Here is a 25,448-nt window from a genome sequence, read left to right as displayed (position 1 = left end):
CTCATTTTTCATTATACACATAGATAATGCAGTGACTAAGAAATATGTCAGATCTATTAATAACAATGAGAGATGGACTGCTGTTTAAGACAAAAAACCTGTTCACAATGTACATTTTTTATTTTAATTTTGTCCCAGTCAGTTTCCCCTCAGGTTTAAGAACTGAGGCCACGTCTACACTACCTGATTAATTCGAATTTGTTTAAACTGATTTTATAAAACCGATTTTATAAAATAGATTTAGTGCGTCCACACTAGGATCCTTAAATCGAGTGTGCGCGTCCATGGTCCAAGGCTAGCGTCGATTTCAGGAGCGGTGCACTGTGGGTAGCTGTTCCACAGCTATCCCATAGTTCCCACTTCCTGGTTGAGAGCCCAGTACCTGATGGGGCAAAAAACATTGTCCCGGGTGGTGCTGGGTACAGCCTCACCCCTCCCTTTGTGAAAGCAGCAGCCAACCATTTCGCGCCTTTTTTCCTGGGTGAAGAGAGCAAACGCCATAGCACAGCAAGCATGGACCCTGCTGAGACCATGGACCCTGCTGAGATCAGTAACGCAATCGTGCAAGTTGTAAACACCTCGCGCACTCTCGTGCTGTCTATGCTGAGCCATGAACTGCAAATTCAGGAGAGGGGGATGAGGAGGAGGAGGAGGCAGCTACGGCAGCGCACCGACGAGAGCGATGACGACACGGAGACTGAATTCTCCCTAACCGCGGGACCCAGCATTTTGGAGCTACTGCTGGTAATGGGGCAGCTTCTACCCATTGAACGCCGATTTTGGGCACGGGAAACAAGCACAGACTGGTGGGACCGCATAGTTTTGCAGGTGGGGACGATTCCCAGTGGCTGCAAAACTTTCGCATGCGTAAGAGCACTTTCTTTGAACTTTGTGACTTGCTTTCCCCTGCCCTGAAACGCCATAATACTAAGATGAGAGCAGCCCTCACAGTGGAGAAGCGAGTGGCAATAGCCCTCTGGAAGCTTGCAACTCCAGACAGCTACCGTCAGTCGGGAATCAATTTGGAGTGGGAAAATCTACTGTGTGGGGCTGCTGTGATGCAAGTAGCCAAAGCAATCGTTAAGCTGCTGCTACGAAAGTTTGTGACTCTGGGAAACGTGCAGGTGATAGTGGATGGCTTTGCTGCAATGGGATTCCCTAACTGTGGAGGGGCCATAGATGGAACCCATATCCCTATCTTGGCCCCAGAGCACCAGGGCACCCAGTACGTGAACCGCAAGGGGTACTTTTCCATGGTGCTGCAAGCACTGGTGGATCACAAGGGACGTTTCACCAGCATCCACGTGGGATGGCCAGGAAGGGTTCATGACGCTCGCGTCTTCAGAAACACAACTCTCTTTTAAACGGCTGCAGCAAGGAAATTACTTCCCAGACCAGAAAATAACAGTTGGCGATGTTGAGATGCCTGTCGTTATCCTGGGTGACCCAGCCTACCCCTTGATGCCATGGCTCATGAAGCCATACACAGGCAGCCTGGACAGTGGTCAGGAGCTGTTTAACTACAGGCTGAGCAAGTGCAGGATGGTGGTAGAGTGTGCATTTGGCCGTTTAAAGGGTCGCTTCGATCATTACTTACTCGCTCAGACCTCAGCCAAAAGAATGTCCCCATTGCTATTGCTGCTTGCTGTGTGCTCCACAATCTCTGTGAGAGTAAGGGGAGACCTTTCTGGCGGGGTGGGAGGCTGAGGCAAATCACCTGGCCGCTGACTACGAGCAGCCAGACACCAGGGCGATTAGAAGAGCACACCAGGAGGCGGTGCGCATCAGAGAAGCCTTGAAAAGTAGTTTCAGCGCGGGCCAGGGTATGGTGTGACTGCAGTGCTTGTTTCCCCTTGATGAACACTCCCGCCTCTATTGACTCCCTCTAAGCAACCCACCCTCCCCCTTTACTTACAGCTTGCTGAAGGAAAAATAAAGTCAGTATATTTTTAAAAATCATTTATTCTGTATTAAAAGTCATTTGGTATTGCTTAAAAATCATGAATTCTTTCTTAAAAGTCATTCCCTGTAAGAAACCACCCTCCCCCCTTTGGATGTATTCTTGATTAAAAGTAATTATAAAAAGAGGCACAGAATTATCTAGGTATCCCTGCATGGTGTGGTTTGGGAGGAGGATCGGAGAAAGGAAAAGCCCATTAAGCACATTTCAGCTTAATGTCAGCCTTTTGGTTGGGCTGTCCATGGGGGGAGGAGTGGGCTGGTGCAGAAATCCTTCCCCCACGCGTTCTAACACGTCTGGGTGAGGGAGATATGGAACGTGGGGAGCTTTGAGGGTGGTTAAACATGGGCTGCAGTGGCACTCTGTAACCCCGCTGCTGTTCCTGAACATCCACCATGCGCCTGAGGATCTCAGTTTGATCACGCAGCAGCTCCAGCGTTGCATCACGCCATCGCTGATCTTCCTGCCACACCTCTGATCTTCCTGCCTGTCTTCCTGCCTGTCGCCACCTCTCTTCTTCCTGCCGGTCTTCCCGCCACCTCTCATCTCGAGCGTCTCTCCTATCCTCCCGGTCACTGGCATCTTTCCTGTATTTTGCTATCACTTCCTTCCAATCATTCTGATGAGCTCTGTCACTGCGGGTTACTTCCATGATTTCTGAAAACATTTCATCTCGAGTTCTCTTTCTCCTCCGCCTTTTAGCTAGCCTTCCGGATGGGGTAGGGAGTACAGAAAGTGCGCAGCTGCATGGGGGAGGAAAACAGGGAGAGAAGTATGTAAAAAGATACATTTTACAGAACAATGCTTGTACTCTTTCACAGTGAATAAAACTATGCACCTTACATAGCACATGTGATTTCACTACAAGGTCGAATTTTGCATCTTTAATACTGAGTGCCTGTGTCCCTGGTGTCTCAGAGCACACTGCAGACGCAGGTCCCGGTCCTGGCATCATAATTCAGCTTCCATGCGGCCATGGTAAGGCTTTATGTTTGACTTCTCCAGGGTTTATATCCACAGTGACCTATGATGCCTTGTTCCTTTAAGAGGAACCAGCAAACCCCAACCCGCTCTTTCCCTCCTCCCACACTGCATGGCTGCTATCAGTAAGCTAATTGTTATTCATCTTCCTCCTTCCCCCCCCCCCCCCAACAGCGTGGCTGGTAGCTGGGAAGATTCCCTGCTCGCAAACACAGAAAAAGCCAGCGCAACACCTTCCCCCCCCCCACCAGCTACGGGCAAGCATGAGTAAGTGGCAGCACAGTAGGAAAATCGCCATGTTTGCCCCCCTAATAAAAAAAATTCTCAATTTCCACCAGGTTACAATGAATGATATATAACTCTGGTGAGAATAACAGCGAAGATGCAGAACGTATGTTTCTTGACTGCGAGCAAGGCGCTTACGCAGCTGTGCTTTGTGAAGCAATGATTCCGAATTACTTGATGCATGCCTGGCGGGGGAAAGTCTCGCTACAATGGGGGACCGGATAAGGCCGCTTTGCCCCCCGAAATCTACTGAAAAGGCTTTTTGAGTACCTCCAATATCGATTCATGGAGATTTCTTGGGAGGATTTTCACTCCATCCCCAGACATGTTAACGAACTTTTCCTGTAACTTACTGGCTGCGAATGAATGACAACCCTGACAACCCATGCTTGCAAATTAATCATTAAAAAACGCTTGTTTTAAACCCTGTTTGATATTTAGAAATGTACACTCACCAGAGGTCCTTCCATGGCTTCACTGTCTGGGATAGTGGCTTGGGTGGGCTGGGAGGTAATTCAGGGCTCACAAAAAGCTCCTGGCTGCTGTGGGTAATTGAGAGCTGTGTGCTATATCAGCAATCTCTTCCTCCTCTTCTCTTCGTCATCTTCCCCTCAGCAGAATCCTCAGCCACGGTTGATATTACAACCTGACCTCTGAATCAACGGCCAGGGGTGGGGTACTGGTTGCGCAGCCCCAAAATTGCATGCAGCTCAGCATAGAAGCGCATGTTTTCGGACCTGCTCCAGACCTTCCGTTTGCCTCTCTGGTTTTCTGGTATGCCTGCCTCAGCTCTTTCACTTTTATTCTGCACTGCACTGAGTCCCTCCTGTGTCCTTTTGCAATCATAGACTTTGAAATTCTTTCAAATATTTTCTCATTTCGTTTTGACGAACGGAGTTCTGTAAGCACTGAATCCTCACCCCCCAGATAGCGATGAGATCCAGTACCTCTTGTGTGGTCCATGCTGGTGCTCTTTTTCTATTCTCAGGAGACTGCATTGTTACCTGTGCTGATGAGCCCTGCGTGGTCACCTGTGCTGATCAGAGCTCCACGCTGGCCAAACAGGAAATTGAATTCAAAAGTCCGCGGGGCTTTTCCTGTTTACCTGGCCAGTGCATCGGAGTTCTGACTGCTGTCCAGAGCGGTCAGTGGTGCTCTGTGGGATACCTCCCGGAGGCCAGTAACTTCGATTTCCGTCCACACTACCATAATTCCGATTTAGTAAAATCGATTTTAGGGTTACTCCTGTGGTTTTGATGGAGTACAGAAATCGATTTAAAGAGCCCTTTAAATCGATTTACAGGGCGGTGTAATGTGGACGGGTGCAGCGTTAAATCGATTTAACGCTGTTTAAATCGATTTAACGGCGTAGTGTAGACCAGGCCTGAGATGTTGCATACTCTGCATCAAAGAGAGAGAGGAGTAAAACGTATCAACGCTATCCCTATCAGTGATGAGTAATGTTAACCAGATCTGAAAGTAATTGCATCCACCTCAACAGTTTTTGGATACATTGAGGATTATATGAGATGTTCCATATTTACTTATTTCTGTTCTTATAAGAAAAAAGTTAACAAAAAAACTGCTAAGGATCTTCTGAAGACCATCTGAGTTAACCAGGGAAGGTGAAGTGATTCTGGTCTATTGAAAAAAAATATGTAGGCTGTGTAATGCAGAGGGCTTCTTGTAATCAAAGAGCTGAAGACTCCATGACACCTATTAGAGACTTCACTGTGCCAGTCTAATTAACCTAGAGGCCACTCGGGTCTGGTCTACGCTGAAAAATTTAATACTCTAAGCACGGTACTTAGGTCGACCTAGTCACCAGTGTAGATGCTGCAAGGCTGACAGAAGAACTCTTCTGTCGACCTAGCTACTGTCTCTCAAAGTGGTGGATTAACTACCTCTTCTGTAGATGTAGGAAGTGCCTATGCTGCAGTGGCACCATTGTAGCGCTTGTAGCATAAACAGCCTCAGTTACTAAGGAGAATGGGATACATTAAAAAACCATCAGATAGAGGTAGACAGAGAACTTTGCATGGAGCATTTCAACCTAGAATAATTTTTTTGTGGTAGCTGCAAATCACAGAGAAATAGGATTTATATTGGAATTGTTGATACAGGCTTAGGGGCCCTATTCAGCAGAAAGCAACTTCAAAAAAAAGATTAATTTTCCTTCTTGGGAGTGGCTACCTAGTGCTGATTCATGTGCACAAGAACGCCACTCTTGCCAGAGTCCCAGCTTGGTTCTTGGGCAGGATGAGATCCTCTCTAGCTGACAGCTAGCCATAGAAACAAGACATGTTAAGCCCCTTCACAGTCCAAAAATCTCAAAGAATTCCCATACTTCCCTTTCTGGAATCTACTTCTGTATTGGGACCAGTGAGTTCCTACCATTCTAAGAAAGAGGGACAGCTACTGGCCAGCCTACAGGTCATATTACGAAAAAATACCTGCGTGGGGCAGAAGTCTCCCACAGCATTGTTCTTCAATGATGTAAATGAAAGGATCAAAGTGGAAAAAGCGTACGACAGATGCTTTCAGTTTCCATATAAAATTAAGGATATTTTTTTCTTCATATGCATATTTTTTAAGTCTTCCAGGACTTGTCCCTTCCCTATTTTAGGGCTAAAGAAGAACTAATCCAGCAGGAGGACTGTAGGAATATCCAGGCAGCTACCAAACCGCATAGCGACAGAGATGGGAATTATATTTATACTATTTTTCTCCCCTTCACTGCTCTTCAACTCCTAGCATGTAAGAATAGAGGATTTCAGGAGGTCTCTGCGCAGACTAACCTCTCTCTCTATGGTCTGCAGTGGAGCTAGCTTGTGAAGCCTAGAAGGCTATGCATATTTGAGGATAGAGTGGACTCTTAGCTATAGAACCATGGTATACCATATTAATATTTAGCTACTCCACAAATATATTTAAAGGATAGCTTGAGTGTGCTTTCTGGTTATGAGGCTACAACTAGAGCAGGAGCTAAAAGCTCTAAGCCAGCAGATATGTTATCATCAAGTTAACAAGGAGTACATGCAGACTACTAGAGTGAAAGATGTCTTCTAGCCTTTCACAGCTACACTCCAACTGGCTACTCCTCTAAGAAGTCCCTAATCCCTAAAAAGCTGTATCTGACTTGGTCAAATGAATGTGGAATTTTAAAGACATTCTCAGACATTCAGAACAGAGAGATTTACATATCTGGAATATGGTGATTATATAAATCTCTGCTCTGATTGCCTCAGAGAGAGTTCAGGGATTTTCATATTGATAAATAACCATGCACTCAAATCAAACCTCTTCAGTTATGTATCAGTAACCATATTAGTTTAGTATGAACTGCATTTGACATAGAATTCTCCTTTTTGAGAGTTGTACAAATTTTACTTACAGGAGGGTTAATCTCATAAAGTTCCTTGTTTTTTGCTATTGTATCATTTATTTTTTTTTGCATGTGAGAAACATGCTGTTCATAGGCGCCATCATTTGGAGTCTTCCCAGCAATCTGAATACCACCAGGGGTCGGTAAAGCTGTCAGATACACACCAGTGGCAGACTTTATAAAAAATAAAATAAAAAAAGTCAGTGAGAGAACAACAAAGATGTTCAAGAACAAAATATGCCCTATAAAGTTTTATTTTCAATGTTTAATTTTACTTCTACTGGTTTAAAATATTTATATAGTTTTCAATACTGCCCAGGATTTTAATGTATTCACCAGTACAATTTGTATCTTTATGTCATGGACTGTTACTATGGTAAATTCATCCATCTTTATTGTTTGTAGATTCAAAACAATACGCCTTGCAACACCTTTCTCCCCATCTAACGGAACACTTCCTTAAGGATAATCTTGTTCCTTGACTCCAGAGCTCATCTCAAATAGGAATAGAAATTTCTACTCTTTTCTAAAGGCTTCATATCCAAAAATTTGTGACCGGTAATCAATACAACAATAAGTGTGCTAAATATTCATTTATTCAGTACATTCTCAACTTCAACAGGCGTTACACTGATGTAGACCTTAGTATTAATTCATTTTGCATAAACAAGTTAGAAAATCAAAATTTCCCAGTATCAAGGACTTTAATTTGTCTTTACAGTCACAGATCAGTATATAAACTAGTCAGAAGCATCTCTTTCGGTCATTATTCAAATGAAACAGAAAATGGAAGGTTTTCTGGCTTATTTCGTAAGAATTTCTACAGTGTGAAAGTCAGATAGATATTTACCAGAACCTTACAGGCTCTTTAAATAAACCAACTTAATAAAAAAAGACTGAAATCACATCAGGACTAAGTTATTTCAACTGTTTTCTTAACAAAATTCAAATTTCTGACAAAGAACATCTGTCAAGACAGTGGTCTAAGAAAGGAAAATATGTTTCATCATATACATTTTCACTTCTGAGGACACGCAAAATGAGGTTCTCGCTTCATTACTATGGAGATTTGGAATGAATCTGAAGAGAGAACTCGTAGGATCACCACATACATACAGGTAAAATCAGTTACTATGATTTTATCATTATCTTTTTCATCCCAAGTATACATTCAGTCTGCTGAACAGACCTAGGTATTGGATGTAGTTGTATAATAAACTAGCATGTACACCACTGAAGTTACTGAAGCTTACACACGTGAGATACAAAGGCAAGGACAACTGGGACATGGCATCACTACCAATGCCCAAGTCACACTCACAGCAACAATTGCTTCAGACTCAGAATCATTACACTGTCACTAGTGTGATTCAGTGCCTACATCTATGTAACAGTTGAAGTAAGACCGAGAAACAAAAACATCAGGGAGTTCAGTCGGTCCTAACATACTCTTGACCCAGTCACGTGACTTATCAGTGCCATTATCATCAGACACAGAATTAATGGAAGCGTTACACAGGGCAGGCCAGCAGTCGAAGACCGACAAGGATCAGAGGAGTCAAGGTTGAACCTCAACTCAGGCCTGAATCTGTGCATCCTGGGAGACCATACAATTCAGTGAGCTGCTGCTAAGCACCAATGGAGTTTTGCACCAACCATGCCAAGAACAGTGATGTCTAACCTTATAAAATGTTCTTCTAATTTCACAAAACAGTTTGTGCCAGTTTTGTATGATGGTGGAATTCTAGACAAATGGAGATATTTAAAAATTATAATTTTATTAAGAAGTGAGATGGTGGAAAGGAAGGAGACCACCACCTTCTCACTGGTTCCAAACACCTTGATCCAAGATCAGACATAAGATGTATCAAGCATCACTGTTCTTCACAGAGTTGGTGCAAAATTCACTGGTGCTTAGCAGCAGCTCAGCATATTGTTAGCTCTCCCACGAAGCACAGGTTGAGGCCTGAGTTGAGGTTCAACCTTGAATCCTCTGATCATTGTCTGTTTTTGACTGCTGGCCCGGATAGCTTTGAGACTTCTCTCAGCATATATGTACTTTAAAAGGCTAGTGTTGGTGACGCCTCTTGGCATCTAATGGAGTTGGCAGACTCATACACATTCAAAAACATGGCCTCTGAGGTCATCTGGGCCCAACTTCTCAATGGAAATGTCAGTCAGGATGGAGAGAGCTTGAGAGCCTCTACTCAGGGCCTATCTGTTCACTAAGATGTTTTGGCAGAGATAGAATTAAACTTGGCTATTCCAACCCCATACATGACAGACAGAGCAGAGATGCCAGTGGTGCAACATTTTATAATTAGGCCTAGAACACTTTAAACCTACTAGTGATTACTTCTCTGCCATCAGAAAGCCCCCAAAAAGGAGGGCATGGAATTAAAACCAAATGCAATAAGGTATGTGTGCACGGAGGATATTTATAAAATGTTAGTGAAAGATAAGAGAGTCTGGACAGCACAGAGGGTCTCCTAAATTCATTTTGGAGTGTGTTGTTTTTTATCGTATTTTATTTTAAACTAAACAGAAAGAAGCATCAAATTCATTCTATGAAAAACAGTACATCATAAGTATGGTTGAAAAGGTTGTGTACCTTGTAGAGTTAAGCTAATGCAACACCACAATGCAGCTCCTTTGGAATTAATAGTTAGATGGAAAGTAATAGAGGCATTAGAGGCCATCAACATTACGAGCAGAGGCAAAAGGCTGGAGTATTGGGGGTTCCTCTTTTTTCCTAGGTGATAACCAAAGACTTACAAATACTCAGTGAGGACAAATCCCATCTACCATGAACATGGAATCAAAACAGATCTCAAAAGTAACCATTAAAAGAATTTATGATTTTTCTACAGCATATTTTGGGGGAAGCCTCCTGTACTTATGATACTTTCATCTACTAATTCAGTATCAGGAGAGTCCAGTCTATTGTGTCTGGTATTCAAGGCAAGTCTATTCTGATCTGTCAACAAGAAGGTGGCGGTCTCCTTCCTTTCCACCATCTCATTTGTTAATAAAACTATAATTTTTAAATATCTCCATTTGTCCAGAATTCCACCATCATACAAAACTGGCACAAATGGTTTTGTGAAATTAGAAGAACAGAATATAATAGAATAAGGAATTCAAATTTATGCATTAAAAGCAACACTTACTGCCAAGCCCATCAGCATATTCTCACCCACTGTAATCTGAATCCTCAGACCGAACAGAGCATTCATTCCTTTCAATTTAAGTTTATTCATTAGCTGGGTGTGTACTTCATATTCCATAAATGGCAACAGATTACTGATGGATGTTGCATTTGCTTCAGCTTGAGCTTTCTTTTTCAGGCGACATAACCTGTTGATGGAAATTGTCACATATGTAGAATTAGTCTATTTTAAGCATGTAAACATTTTTAATTTTTAACCACTGATAAACTCTGTAAGCGAGCAAAAGGCTTTTTATATTTGACAAAACATTAAAAGTTATTTTCTGGAATTTAATTCTGTTTTTTTAAATATCAAGTCAGCATAACATCAAATTGACCCTTTTTGGCTTTTAACAAATATTTGCTGTACATCTTTACCATTAATTACGGTCATATTTTAATACGAAAATACCTGTTTAAACTAAAAACTGCAAACCTTGAACAAAATTAACTTATAAAGCAGAATAACATATGTACTTTAAATAATATTAAGAAACATCTCTTATTAAAACAGATTACAAAAACTGGAAAGCATGACTTTTGTCAATTCTTTTTATGAAATCATGTTTACTTCTAGTAATCAAAATATACATAAATATGTACTCAGAAAGCAAGGAATATGCTTCACCCACTATGCCAGTGTTTTTCAACCTTTTTCATTTGCAGACTCCAAAAAACTTTCAAATGGCAGTGTGGACGGACCCCTTTGGAAATCTTAAACACAGTCTGTGGACCCGACCACAGGCTTAAAGCACTGTTCTATGGTAACAACCATCTTTCTCAGACCCCTTAGACATAGTCTGAGGAACCTGAGGGTTCTGTGGATCACAGAAAACCGCTGCACTATGCCTTTAAAATTATTGGAGAGGTAAGCTGAGTGAAGCAATATCTTTTATTGGACCAACTTCTGTTGATGAAAGAGAGAAGCTTCTTTCTTTAGACCTGAAGAAGAGCTCTAAGTAGTTCAAATGCATTTTTTTTTCACAACAGGAGTTGGTCCAATAAAAGATATTACCTCACCCACGTTGTCTCCCTCATATCCTGGCACCAACACAGTTATAACTCCACTTTAAAAATATTGTACCAACACCTAATATAACTATAGAACTGGAGAAGTGTTAACATGGTAAGTTCAAAATACACTGAGATGAAGTTTGATTACATTACAGAAATATTTTATACTGGAAGTTGGCTTTGAATTTGAAAAGCAACTAATTCTGAATTACTTCTTTTCTGAGCTCTGAAATCATAACTAACATTGCTGAGGCAACCAGAGATGCCAATCCAGAGTGGTTAAAGAAATATTATAATTCCCACTAACTGTACAGTCACACCTTAATAAAGATATTCAGGCTCACTTTGTCGCAGCAAATATTGAAGAAGGTTGACACCCAGCATTCTTTACTACCTCTGCATGTCCTTTGAAATTTATGAGAACAGTCTTCCCTTTCTTGCGGACTTCCAACATATCAAAAAAAGTTTCTTTGATTTCTCTCTCACTAAGGACAACTCAGCATGAAGGGCTCTGTCAGTGAAGAAATAACTTACCTATAACTGGAAGTTCTTCAAGATATGTGGTCCCTATCTGTATTTCACTGCGGATTATATGCATTTGCCATGTGTCCGGAGCCAGAGATTTTTAAAAAGGTAGTGTTCGTTGGTCCACACATGCACCCTAGCTCCACCTCATAGTTTCACCTGAGGTGACAAAGGATGAGGCGGACTGACTGTCTTGCAGAAGTAATAGCTACCAGAAAGGCAATCTTCATGGGGAGAAGAGAGAGCATGAGGCCAGAGGCTCAAAGGTGACTTTGTTAACATCGTAAGGACAAAATTGAGGTCTCATTGGGGAGCAATGGGCTGAACAGGAGGACAGGTTCATAGGAAGTCCTTCCAGAACCTGGTAGTCAAGGGGTGAGTAAAGGAGTGTCCTTCAAGCAGGGGGGTGGAAAGTACTGACAGCAGCCATGTGCACCCTGATGGAGTTGAGAGCAAGGCCAGATGTCTTTAGGGAGAGGATATAGTCCAAAAGAGGAGGAATGTCTACATCCTTAGGGGCTAGACCCTTCCACTGAGCCCAGGAGGTGAAACACTTCCATTTGGCCCTACAGGATCGCCTTGTGGACTCCTCTTAGTTATTTGAGAGCAGCCTTGTACTGCTGATGAGCATTCTTGATCTAATGAAGGTGCTCATCCAAAAAACATGCTCTGAGGTGAAGAGCCTGGGAACTCGGATACCCGATCCATCCACCTTGTTGCATGAGTTCTGGGTAAGGTGGCAGTGGAAGTAGGGAGCATGATGACATGCTGAGAACAAGGGAAAACCAGAACTGGTAAGGCCAGAATGGGGCAATCAGAATGACCGTTGCTCTTTTCCATCTGATCTTGTGTAGGACTCATGGCAGGAAGGAAAGGTGTAATTGAGCTATCTGACCAACAAAGGACTAGTGCGTCACCAGACGAAAGGACACCAAGTCCCCTAGAGCAGCACAGGGTGCATTTGCTGTTGGCATAGGAGGCAAAGAGGTCCCTGGCTGGAGTCTCCCAGCAGTCGAAAATGCTAGCGACCAGTGTTGTGGAGCTCCCATTCGTGGTCAGTCAAACTTTCTGCTGAGAGAGTCCACAATTACATTCTGAGTCCCAGGAAGATATGCCGCTCGTAACAGGATCTTATGGGCAAAGCCAGTCCCAAAGGTTAATTGCTTCCGCACAAAGTGCAGGCAGCCTTGTGCCCCCTTGTCTGTTGATGTAATAGACGTTGGTGGTGTCATGGGAACAGGTTCTATCACTCGCCTTTGCAGCAGGGAGTCTACCTCTAGGGTTAGGATACAGTCGTGAATGTGGTCCCTGAAGTTAGGCCCAGGCGAGGGATGAGGATGAGGTAGCATTTTGAACTCGATCATATAGCCATATTGAATGACATCCAGGATCCATTTGTCCGTTATCGCACTCCAAGGAGGTAAAAAAAAAAAAAAAAAAAAAAAGAGTGATAGGCACCCCCCAAATGGAATGAGTTGGGTGCACGGCATGAGGCAGGGTGGTTGGCGGCTCTCTAATTGCACTCATAAATAGCGCTTCCAGAAAGACTGGGTATGAGATGAAGAAGGTTGTGATGATGAACCTGAGGGATGGGGTCGCTGGGTTTTCTGCTGTTTGCAAGGAAGCTCATAGGGCCACTAGAGGAATAATTGGGAAACTCTAAATTGCTGCTTTGGAGACAGGTAGAACTTTCACTTGGGTGCCACCGTGTAGAAACGCAGTGATCACACAGTGGCTCTGGAATTCTTGAGGGAACAAAGGGAATCATCAGTCTTCTGGTTGAAGAGATGAGACTCATCGAAAGGGAGATCCTCTATGGTGATCTGGACTTCCCTCAGGAAACCTGACGAATGCAGCCATAATTCCCTTCGCATGATGATCCCCAGAGCCATCATGCCTAAAGAAGTGTCTGATGAGTTCACTGCAGCCTTCAGCATTGTCCTCGCAACCAGCTTCCTCTCATCCAGGATAGCCTGGAACCGGGCTTGATCCGCTGGGACAGTTTGTCTGTGAAGTATGCCATTTTGCTATAGGTAAGGAAGTTGTAGTTTGCAAATAGAGCCAGGTAATTTGAAATGCAAAACTGGCAGAGAAGAAAAGCTTGTGACCCCCAAGGTCCAGGCGTTTGCCCTCTTTATCTACTGGGGTGGAATGTGAGTGTTGCTGATGGGCCCACTCCAATGCTGCCTGAAAGATGAGAGAATTGGGCGGCAGGTGAGAGAAGAAAAACTCAGGTCCCACTGGAGGTACATATAGCCTTTTCTCTGCCTCTTTGGGGGTGGGTGTGCAGGTAGCTGGAGTGTGCCAGACAGTCCAGGCCAGCTGAAGAATTGATTGGTAGGGACACTCTCGCTGGTGCCAAGGCAGTAACATTTCAAGCAATTGGTGCGTCTTGTCTTGCACTTCCTCCAGTGGAATATGGAGGGCATCAGCCATCCTACATAAGAGTTCTTGGAATTGATGGTAGTCATCTGGAAGTGAGGAGGAAATCAAAGAACTGCAGTTTCCAGGGATGATGAGAGGAAGTACTCCAGTTCTGGCGGAAGCATCTAAGTCGTACTAAGGGGTACATCCTCCAAAAGTTGTTCAGAATGCCTTCTCAGGAAGGTTAAAGTGGTGAGAGTGAAGACTCTTTACAAGTGGGAACGTGGATACTGCAACCACAACCCCCCAGTACGGCCAGCCCAGCAGATGCTGTGGAGGGCCCCATGGAGCATTGTACCAATGACCCCAATGCTGGGCAAAGAAAGGGTACTGCCATTGAGCTGGTAGGGCTGTGGGGTATTCACAGCGGCAGTATGGGAGGGGCAGACCCTGTGCCCTGTCCAAGTTCTCTAATGCTGAGAAATCAGAGCTCAGTTTGAATGGCGGTGTCAGCAGAATCACAGGAGCTTCAGAGGAGTGGGCAGGAACATGACCCGAAGGAGGCGAGTCTAAGTTCGGGAGCCCACCCTCTGAGAACGCAATGGCACTTGAAGACATGGAGATCTCACCTCAGCCAGTGCAAATAGTTCATGAGGCTCAGGGGCTGATTCAAGTTTCCCCAGTGGGAGCACTACGAGTTCCTCAGTTGGAACAGGAGCTCAGGATGGTCTTGGAACCAAAGGTTCCCTTGACTTCAGCAGTACCAATCTGGAAGGAGTATGTGGGTCAGTGCATGGAACTGACGTTCTCTGCAACTTTTTATTGTGTTTGTGGCCTTCGAACGCGTTGCTTCTCCCTGATGGGATCTCTTAGAGCAGTATTCTTTTTGGATCTGGAGGAAAACTTACTGCCATATTTATGTACATGCTTCCTTGCCTCATGGCAAGGACCCGATAAGTGGTCCATAGCACCGGTACCAGCAGAACTGAACTGGGAGGTGCAGTAGGTGGTGTGCTCTTAGATTGCTCAGGCTGACGTATTTGCGGGGGAGGGTTCCCCACAGCCTGGATCTGACAGTGGCCTCATGGTGACCTCCATGAGGTGCTTCCTGAGGTGGAGAGCCTGGCCTTCCCAGTTACGGGCTGGAAAGGGGGCAGACACTGGACCAGGATGAAATGTGATGAAATCGTTGACCAAGAATGAGTGAGGACAGGAAGTCAGTAATCCAATACCAACGCACAGGTACTGGGGACAGGTGGTCAACTGGTGAAATGGCGTCCCAAAGTCCTTACAATCCTAAAACTATTATTACATTAAAAGCTACTACAAAAATAATACTAACTATGTACAACAATAAAAATATTTTTCTCAGTTTATAAAAGTGCATCACAAGAGAGGAGAGAACAGAAGAGACTTTGACTCAGACCATGCAGCGGTGAGAAGGTGCTAAGGGCCCAGATGGTCCACCCTGCCCATTATAACCTTGGATGAAACCATGAGGTGGAGCATGGGCACATGGACAGACCAACGGACACTACTACTTTCAAAATATCTGACTCTGGATACATGGCATATGTGTATAACCCTCAATGGATTACAATAGGGACCATCATTTGAAGAAGAACCAGAACTTCCAGAACTAGCTAATCTTTCCTTTTGATGACATAGGTTGCAACAACACTGCACTGACAAAGTAGAAAAGGACTGGCCTCTATGCCACCTTGAAGCTTTAGATATTTTCACATTCTTCCTCTTTTATCAGGATTTGACCAAATCTCTTGCGGGATAATCAGCAGAAAGCAAGTAGGCTTAGGAGGTGATGGTCTCCCCTTATGTACGTTCCAGGAGGAGAATTAGAACTGCTATTGAATAAACATCTCAAAGAAAGACACTTATGATAGCTGATGTCACATAGGCCAAAGTACATAAAGGCTGAGAGGGGTAAGACTGCAGTGGCATCATAGCAGAACTGCCACCCTATCATAAATAGATAGCTAAGGGTTAATGTTTCTTTTACCTGTAAAGGGTTAACAAAGGGAACCAAACACCTGACCAGAGGACCAATCAGGAAACCGGATTTTTCCAAGCTCAGGGGAGGGAATGTTGGTCTTTGTCTGGCTCTCAGCTATGAGAGGGGATCTTTTGTCTATCTGTAAGCTTCTAATCTTCAGTTTCAAAGTTGTAAGTACAAAGGTAGAAAAACAATAGGCTGGTTTTTTTTTTTGTATTTACATGTGTGTAGTTGCTGGATGTTTAATTGTATCTCTTTTGTTGAATAGGCTGTTTATTCATATTTTTCTTTTTAAGTAATAGCCCTGTGTATTTTCACTTTGATGCAGAGATCATGTTCATGTGTTTTTTCTTTCTTTTTTATATAAAGCTTTCTTTTTTAAGACTTGGTTTGAGTTTTTCCTCTTTGGGTAGGCTAAGGAACGAAGGAGGGGATTCTCTCTGGGTTAGATCTACGGAGGGTAAAGCTCTGCAGCACCAGGGAATTGGTGGGAGGGGAAAGAGAGAGAGAATCATTTCTGTTTTCCTTGTATTTGGGGTTGTCTCTTTGTGGAATAGAGGAGACATGCTTCTTGGTATTGTGATGTTAAAGAGATTGCATCAGTAACTCTCAGGTTAGCCAGAGAGGAAAGTCTGGGTGGGAAGAGAGGGGGGAAGGAAGTGGGTTATTTCCCTTTGTGGTAAGACGCAGGGCTTCTGAGTCTTGGGGTTCCAGGAAGGGGTTTGGGGAGACCAGAGGGAGCCAAAACCCTGGAATTTTTGGCTGGTGGCAGCGAGATCAAATCTGAGCTGGTAATTAAGCTTAGAGGGGTTCATGCAGGCACCCAGATTTCTGGATGCTAAGGTCCAGATTTGGGAATGCTTATGAACACACCCGAGAGAGGAGTCCAAAGTGAAGACTGTATATTTAGGGTGATCTTCCAGGGAACAAACATCCAAAGTCTTAGGTGAGTGAGAAAAGGACCATTTCATACCTAAGTCTGCAGGGAGACCCAGGAATCTGAGGTCTACTAGGAAGAACCTAAAGCTCCTGTTGTCTAATGCACTACTGGAAGGCACTCAACATTATGGTGATGAAGGCAATATAAGAACCTATACGGAATACATCACATGAAACTGAGGCAATGCCTTCAGACCCTTAGATCTGACTTCTGAAACGAAGGCATGAAGTATCAAAAGAGATTGACTGTTTTGTCTATTTAGATTGTAAACTCTTCAGGGCAGTGACTGCCACTTACTACCTGTGTCTATATAGCAACTAGTACAATGCGTCCCCAACCTGCTTGAAATATCTAAGGACTACTGCAGTATCAATAAATGATTATTACTATGGTCTGCTTAGGCCAAAACATCCACATTCCCTCAAAAGAATGTAGTCAGACTCAAGTAGCTCATAGAAGGAAGTTGCAGCAGCAGAGATAGACATGGTATCAATCATCAGACTATCCAGTCAAACTGACAGATTCCTCTACCTTTTACGGTACACTCAGCTCCATCCTACTAGCTTGATGACTGTGCTTAGATTCAAGATGTTTCTCATAGGTGGAGCAGAAGAGAACCAAATACTCCTCAAAAGACTGTCCCACCTGAAATTTCATTTCTTTCAGTTTTTCTCCTAACAGGTATTTTGTGGATGCTTCAGTTTCAAGATATAGAAAATTCTAGTGTCCATCAGCAGAACTTACAAGACTTGTTAATTAGTGAGAGTTTAAATCTATTCAAGGTAAATCTGAAAGGGTTTAAAAAAAAAAAAAGTGAAAACTGAGTACCCCTTCAGAAAGTGTTCTTCTCCAAGGCACTGGAAGTGCCTGATGTACTTGTATACTTATGTATAAAAAGAAACAGAAAAGAAAATCCCGCCCTTCTGACCAGACTATTATCTGCCCCACTATCCCTGGCTGAATTTGGCTCCATCACAGATGCTACAGCTTAAGAAGCCCTGGAATAATATTAGAGTCACAACCTGTGAAATGAATCGATGACAGCACAACTATGCTCACTACTAATGGAAATTGTCAATGCTTCCTTCAGAAAATCACACTTAAATTCCTTGAAAAATGCAATAGTTCACACAGTCCTCATGAAGTCAACACTAAACCCTAAAGATCTCTTCAACTTCCTATTCCTGGTCAAAATAATTGAGAAAATAGTAACCACCAAGCTCCAACCACATCTCACATCAGTCAACATCTTGGATGCTCCCCCGAGGAGGGTTCAGACCATGGTACAGAACAGAATCTGCTCTAATATCACTAAAAGATGATCTCATGGCCATGGACACCTACATGCACATACTGTTGGATCTCTCTGCCTTTGATTCAGTGGACCACAAAGTTCTACTAGCTTATCTACAAAACATAGCAGAAATAGATGGTCCAGCACTACACTTGCTCCATTTGATCCCACAAGGATCCATACCATTCCCTCCTCTCTTCAATATTTACATGAGACCACTAGAAGAGACAGTGAGACGCCATCATCAGGCTTAGAGGAGTTGCCAACAATACACTGATGACATTGAACTACGTATCTCATTCTCAATTGATTCAACCACTATTACTAAAAAGTTGCCAGCAAGTATATAAGAAATCATGTCTTGGATGAAGGAGCAGCTGGTTCAAGCTGAATCCAGGAGAAACTGAAGAGCTGCTGGTCAGAAAGGGGAAACACTTCCAAAAGCTGGTCCAGACACTGTCTCCAGTGTCCACTGAAGATGCCCAGTCTACATTTGTCAATGTAGCATGAATACTCAGGGTCCCATGTCACTCCTCAAAATGCTTACATGACCAAGTAGCATCCGTTTCCAAAAATGCCAGCTTTCACTTCCAACTTGCCAGGAAGCTTCACCCCTTCCTCCTGAAGGAGGGCCTGACCACAGTAATTGATGCATTTTTCACCTCCAGACTGGATTACTACAATTCACTGTATCTAAAGCTGAACGTGAAGGCAATGTACAGGCTCTAGCTGGTACAGAATGCACCTCCCCATCTTCCCCATGGTTCAGGCCACAATGATCCCTTCAAGCTTGTGCTCAAGTCCCTCTGTTGGTGTCCAGTTAGCTTCCAATGTCAGTTTAAGGCCTTATTCCTTATTTTCAAAACAATTACTAGATCAAGCCCCAGCCATATCAAAGACTGAATTTCACTCTATGAACCACTGCTGCTCTGCTCTTCTGGGACAACACGGATCCCAAAGCCCAGGACGAAGCATGTGAAAGCTGAGGACAAAGTATTCTCTATCGGACATCAGAAAAACCCAGAGTCTGATCACCTTTAGGAAAAAGTTGCAAAGATATCCTCTTTAAGAAAGCCTTTCCACCACAAGTGATACAATTATAATAGAATTCTGACTCCATGAAGTCCACCATGGACTTCTGTTATTGCTACTGATTTTATGTAGGAGGTGCTCAGATACAGTAGTGATGGGCAGCCATATAAAAACTTAGATCAAATAGATATATTACCACCACATGATGCAAAATATTGAATTTGAACAAATCAGATTTCTTTCTAGTCTGTCATAAAGATGATTAGCTTTGAACTTGACAGAAGTAGACAGGAATCTGCTTGGAAGCATGTAATAGCACTATTCTAAATTACTACTAGTTAGTGTGTCTCCTTCAACCCCCTCGCCCCACACACACCAAAAACCTAAAGAGAAAGAAAAAGGCAGAGGATATCAATCTTACACAGCAGTCTAAATGGAACAGTAGTTCTAAAACCTCTGTCTGTGGCAGTAGAAAAGGAACTGAAGGTAACTGGAATCACAGCTCCTTACGCAGTCATACACCAAATGGTCAGAAATATAAAATAAGAGATATATGTGGTCATTATTTCTATATGGTTCTGAGACTTGCAACACTTAGGCAAATGTTTGCCTCAACAGAAGCATCTTCCATCTGACATCATGAAATTTATAAACCCTAATGAATTAAATTTTACAGAAAATCAGAGATAACGTATTTTTGTATTTCAGTTGAGGAAACTGAGGCATATACAAGGTAAGAGACTTTTTCAAGATCACACAAGTCAAGGGAAGAGCCACACATGATATGATTCTCATTCCTGTTCTTTCGTCACATCTTCTATTGACAGAAGCACACTGGGAGGAAGGCACAATATTATAAATCATGTAAGTAATCCAACTTCACTTTACAGTAACAATTACCTGGAGTAACATAACTACAGCAGTTCCTCCAGGATCATCCTCACACCAACTCAGTAACTTTCCAGAGGTGCCCCTATTTGATTTATTATGACTGAAGCTAACCCAGTATGTCAAGGAATCTGCATTGGTGTACGTACGGTATATGCAGTAGTTAGAATGGCAAAACAAAATGAAAATTAAGTACTGTATAACTGAATAGGAAATTACAGTATCATAACAAAATTAATATAAATCTAGGGACACTGAATCTGCCCTTCTCTCACACAATTTGTACTGTGCTATTACTGCATATGCGATTGTCTAACCAACACAGCTACATTTCTGGAAAGTGGTGTAGTACATCTGCCTGTGAAAGTTCTTTTTACCAATATTAAGAACACGTGGATGGAATCTTAAGTTTTAGTTACATCTTCTAGTACAATATCATAATCTATTTGCAGAGAACCACTCAAGATAATTAGTAATGCTTTTAGGAACCTCTGACAAGAAATAATCACAGTATGATCTTGCATTCTCCAGTATAACAGGGCTAAATGAAAAACGCTGTAGCAGAAATGTCTTTTCTGTGGCTATAATGTTTTACCTCAGTCATCATTTCAAAGGAGAATTTTGTTTTACATCTTAGTATGATTACGGGACCTCCATTCTGACCAAACCACCAGAGAACCAGTCATGTGACCTACTCCATTGGTTCAGTATTTTGAATTATTTTAACCTGAGCATATGTAGCATGTGCAACCTTATTCTGTACTTGCAAGTCTTTGCTCTCCATAGCCATGTGGGCTGAATACAATAAATTTAGTAGGTATTACAGCATAAGTGTTGGAACTAGGGGTACTGGGGATATGGCAACACCCCCTTGGCTTGAAGTGGTTTCCATCATATATAGGATTTACAGTTTGGTTCAATGGCTCTCAGCATCCCCATTATGCAAATTATTCCAGCACCCCTGTACTACAGACTAGTATAAATAAAAAGCACAAAACTAAAGTTAATGACATAACAACCGGAAATAAACATGTAGCTACTAGTTACTACACATAATTGAACATAAAATATAAAATCTGCTCTTTTGTTGAACTACAGTAAGAGGAAATTTTCTAATGTTCTACAGTACAGTAGTAAGAAAATAAGTATTTTGACAGATACCTGGCTTGAATAAGACATCCCTTTCCAATAACCATTGCCTCTGCAGGCAGATCTATTGTTGTGAAAAGAACATCAGGAACCTTTTGTTTTCTGCAGTTGTAACAGTATATGAGATGAGCAGGAAATGGCATGTTCAGTTCATCATATGGTATGTGGCAAAATCCACAACCTGGAGGTGAAGTTTCTTCTAACCTAAAAGTACATTTTGGAAAAGTATATTTAAAACATCTGTTTACCATCTTAACAAAAAATACTATGTGCATGTGTGTATAAAATTGGCCTATACATACAACTACATAAGCCATACACGAAGCCAAATTCTGTTCCACTACATCTGTGCAACAGGTTACTATCAATGTAACAGAGCAGAATTAGGGCACAAGCTATTCTCTAAAATGATACATATAGTATCAGTGCAGCTTAACAGTTATGCAGGGATCAAAAAACAACAGCATAAAATGGCCAGTGGTTATATTAGCCTAAGATATTATTGCAATAGCTTTAAGATCTAATTTTTGCTAGCTGGGTGTAGTCTGTGGAATATCACACCTTTACAAAAGACTCTGCTGGGTAAATACATATCAAATCTCTTACATGGACTATGTTTTAATAATCTATACAAAATTAAGCAGCAGAAATTAAACATGCCAGTCATCCTACTGGAGAACAGTATAATACAGATATTCATTAAAAAGGGAAAGACCCATAGAGAATTTCCTGAGCTACAGTATTAAGAAAAACTCACTATTCACTTAACTGAAACAAAATATCTAGGCAGACTTGTTGCAAAAACACAGGGAAGACTATAAACAATATAGTCTGAGCAAATTTCAATTTTGTAACATACTATGTAAGAGCCTCATTGTAAAATTTTGTCCTGCACAGTAATTTTTCTTCTCAAAGAACTCTGAGTAAAATTTCAAAAGAACTTAAGTGATTTAGGAACATAAGTCCTATTGATTTTAAAAGAGATCTGGGCACTAAGGAGCCTAAGTCATTTTTGAAAATGAGATAGACTTTCTGTACATATTTCACATTTGGTTGCTTTATTATCAGTCAGTTTTTATGACTGAAAATGTGATTCTCCCTTTAAACAACACATTCAGCAAGCTTATAAAATATATTATGATCAAAAACTGAATTTTTATTTTGTGTTAACATTAAAACTTGACATTTCTTTAGATGTCAGCAGGGGAAGGAGAGGCTGAACAAGTATATTAAATGTTCTGTTGGGACAGAAAAAAAGAAAAGGAAGGGCTTTTGTTTGTTTAAAGGGGTTAAAACTGCAGTTTCAAAGAACTGATCAACGAAGTAGTATTTGCAGGGAAAGGTAATACTCAGTCTGTTCCTAATTAAATGAAAAAAAGAAAAAGCTAAATATTGAGATAAAACTATCACTTCACCATGATACACTGTATATTTTGGACTGTACTAATCCCTAAGAATATATGATTATTATTCCAGTGAAGATATTGAAAAAGTCCTATTGATATGCAATAGTTTGTATACCTTGACTGCCTTCAAATAATTATTTTGCAAGCCCCTCTCTCTCAAAAAAACCCAAAGCAAACAAAAAACAGAGGCCAAACAGCCAACAATTTGTGTTAGTTGGCCAATTCATTTTTCTTCTTTTTCCATCAACCTTTATGATTTTGTTTATAATCTTCAGTTCAAACATTCATTTTTAAATGCTTGTCTTATTCACTTTTGCTTTACACTCAAAAGGTATTTTATTTTCTATACAGCCACTGAACACAACAAAGACAATGGTCCACGTACTACAGCCAAACCAAGATTTGGCTTATACAAATTATCATATGACTGTCACTTTTTTGTAGTGTGCTACAAAGGTAAGAAAGATATGTGAAGAGTGGCAAAGAAAAAGACTGAGTTATAATTCTGTGGTTAGTAGTCAAAATGTTACCTTATTCAGACTGTTAGAAATAAAAACAGAAAATCTAATTTGGTGCAGAGTTCCATTACTTCTGTTGTTGTTGTTAGTGAAAATCAGTAAAGTGGTTGGTCCCGCATCCTGCACTGTAACACTGTAACCTACCCTAATAGAGAAGAACTATCTTGGTTCTGAGGAAAAAAATCAACCTCTCCCTTCTCTGACCCTATGGAAAAGAAGCCAGGCTGCCATGACAACCTTTGTTCCAAACAGCCTTCCATGGTGCCATCCTGGAGAAACCTAGGGTTCAGTACAGCTGCTGTGCCAGACGCGGACAAAATACAGACCTCTTCACTATAAAAAGAAAAGAATTACAAAAAAGTGAATTCCTGATATGATGTTAAATATCCTTTTTTTAAAGCCATACGTTTAAAAAGCTTCTTCAAAAGCCACAGTGAATTAAATATAACTGTTAACCTTTGTGGAATCATGGTACCAGTAATAACAATACCTAGCAGATTAACCAATTAATCCATACAAATATCTTGTGAAGTATTATGCCCATTTTAAATGGAGAGAAATGGATGCAGATAGATTAAAGAGACATGACCAAGGCTACAAAGAGAATCAACACAGGAGGTGGAATTTGAAAACAGGAAATCCTGGTTCCCACTTCTGTTCTCAATCCACTAGATTATCCAGGAAATACAGATTTAAAAGTTTTTGAATTCTACAGATTAGAGTGCCTGTGAATGTTGGAGACAAGATGTAGCTGTTTACCAAAGTTAAGGGTGGAAGCTGAAAACCCCATCACCTGATATCACTCATTGTCAAAATGAAGTTACAAAGCAACACTGACAAGTTGCTTCTTGGTAACTCAGGGGATAAAACAGCAAAAAATAAAAGTACAATTTTAAAGTATGAACAGGACCTACAGTGTTACATTTAAATAATATACTCTATTCTTGGTTTAAAAGTTAAACAGTTATCAAGGATCACACAACATTTAATATCTCTACAATTTTACAAATGTTAGACAGTGAACGAAGCCTATAAGGGTAAACAAACACATTATACTGAAAAACAAATAGATACCCTTCGTCCTTTCTTAGAATGAAAAATTTGTCTTATTTACCCGTAACTCTTCCTAATTTATTTTACCTGTAATTCCTCCTCCTGAGCCCCCCCTCACCTCCACACACACAGGTACAGCATGTCTGGCAGGCCAATACTGTAAATACTCAAGTCCTTCCTGTTTAAGGCATGGAATCAGGTTGATGAAAATCAGCAGGGTACCTCTAATTCTTCCACCATCAGTGAACAAGTAATGTCAACTCAAAGTCCTATCAACAATTCAAAGTGTAAAATATACTATTTGATTTATGAATTTATGAATAAATTTATAAACTTATGAATAAATAGTATCTTCCTGTCCCATACAAAAAAACAAAATTAAGTATTAACGAAGAAAATATAATGGGACTGAACTACTCATATTATTTATCGGAAGACTAATCAAGATGAACAGATTTTCATTTTCACTACAAGCCCTACTTTACAGCATGGAGAACTTTACTGTACTCCCAAAGGCTTAATTTGAAGAAAAGGCAAGTTTGTCAAAGTTAAAGATGTTCGTTTCTTCGGCCAGCACACTAGTCCCCTTAACATACAACGGGACCATGGACCTGGTGGAAACTGCCATGATGCTTTCAGATTGTCCATGTCTCCTCATCTCATATACTGCAGTGATGCATCCTGTTACCCATCTTGTGAAGGTGCTCTTTGGACACCTTCTTCCTTTTGCAGTTTGTCATTGTCACTGCAAATAGAAACTGATTTTCCATCTGGTTTTGTTCTTTAAGGGCAAAAATCTTAACATTGCTTATTCCTTCGGGTGGCTAGGATGGGATCAAATGGATGGTAGGATTAGTTCTTGAGTTCTATGCATCACCAGCAGGAAAGTCTAAGGACAACTTTATCCTTAAAATATACAATATAGTTCAGGTGTCGGCAACCTTTCAGAAGTGGTGTGCTGAGTCTTCATTTATTCACTCTAATTTAAGGTTTTGCGTGCCAGTAATATATGTTAACGTTTTTAGAAGATCTCTTTCCATAGGTCTATAATATATAACTAAACTATTGTTGTATGTAAAGTAAATAAGGGTCTTAAAATGTTTAAGAAGCTTCATTTAAAAATAAATTAAAATGCAGAGCTCCCCAGACTGGTGGTCAGGACCCAGGCAGTGTGAGTGCCACTGAAAATCAGCTCACGTGCCGCCTTTGGCATGCATGTCATAGGTTGCTTACTCTGATATAGCTCCTCTGTGGAGGGGATACTTAGTTCCAAGATCATCATAGCCAAGGCAAAAGCTACTTGGAAGGTCAACTTAAGAGCCGGAACACAGAAAGACAGTTGAGAAGAGTTTGTCAAACAATGCTGCAACTCCACATTAGACATAAATGAATAGGCAGGCTATAGAAACACTGAGGCAACCTTCAAAAAGTTAAG

The 25,448-nt window shown here is 41.5% G+C and overlaps 1 protein-coding gene across 26 annotated transcripts in view; it reads right to left on the bottom strand.

Moving 5' to 3' along the window:
• The window catches only part of C2CD5 (C2 calcium dependent domain containing 5), a 124,301-nt gene that overhangs the window by 33,293 nt on the left and 65,560 nt on the right, over window positions 1-25,448 (bottom strand). For 15 of the 26 annotated variants that reach the window (XM_032798350.2, XM_075069900.1, XM_075069938.1 and 12 more), the window contains 4 exons: window positions 23,198-23,293; window positions 21,049-21,240; window positions 9,782-9,968; window positions 6,621-6,785 (listed from right to left, as the gene is read on the bottom strand). In XM_032798350.2, the coding sequence (XP_032654241.1) occupies window positions 6,621-6,785; window positions 9,782-9,968; window positions 21,049-21,240; window positions 23,198-23,293 (640 nt within the window). Of the gene's footprint in view, window positions 1-6,620; window positions 6,786-9,781; window positions 9,969-21,048; window positions 21,241-23,104; window positions 23,294-25,448 lie in introns of all 26 variants that reach the window. The other 11 variants (XM_032798347.2, XM_075069847.1, XM_075069857.1 and 8 more) reach the window with 3 other exon arrangements.

Source organism: Chelonoidis abingdonii, chromosome 1 (assembly GCF_003597395.2).
Source record: "Chelonoidis abingdonii isolate Lonesome George chromosome 1, CheloAbing_2.0, whole genome shotgun sequence".
NCBI classification, from domain to species: Eukaryota; Metazoa; Chordata; order Testudines; family Testudinidae; genus Chelonoidis; species Chelonoidis abingdonii.
This window is presented reverse-complemented; position numbering and strand designations above follow the sequence as displayed.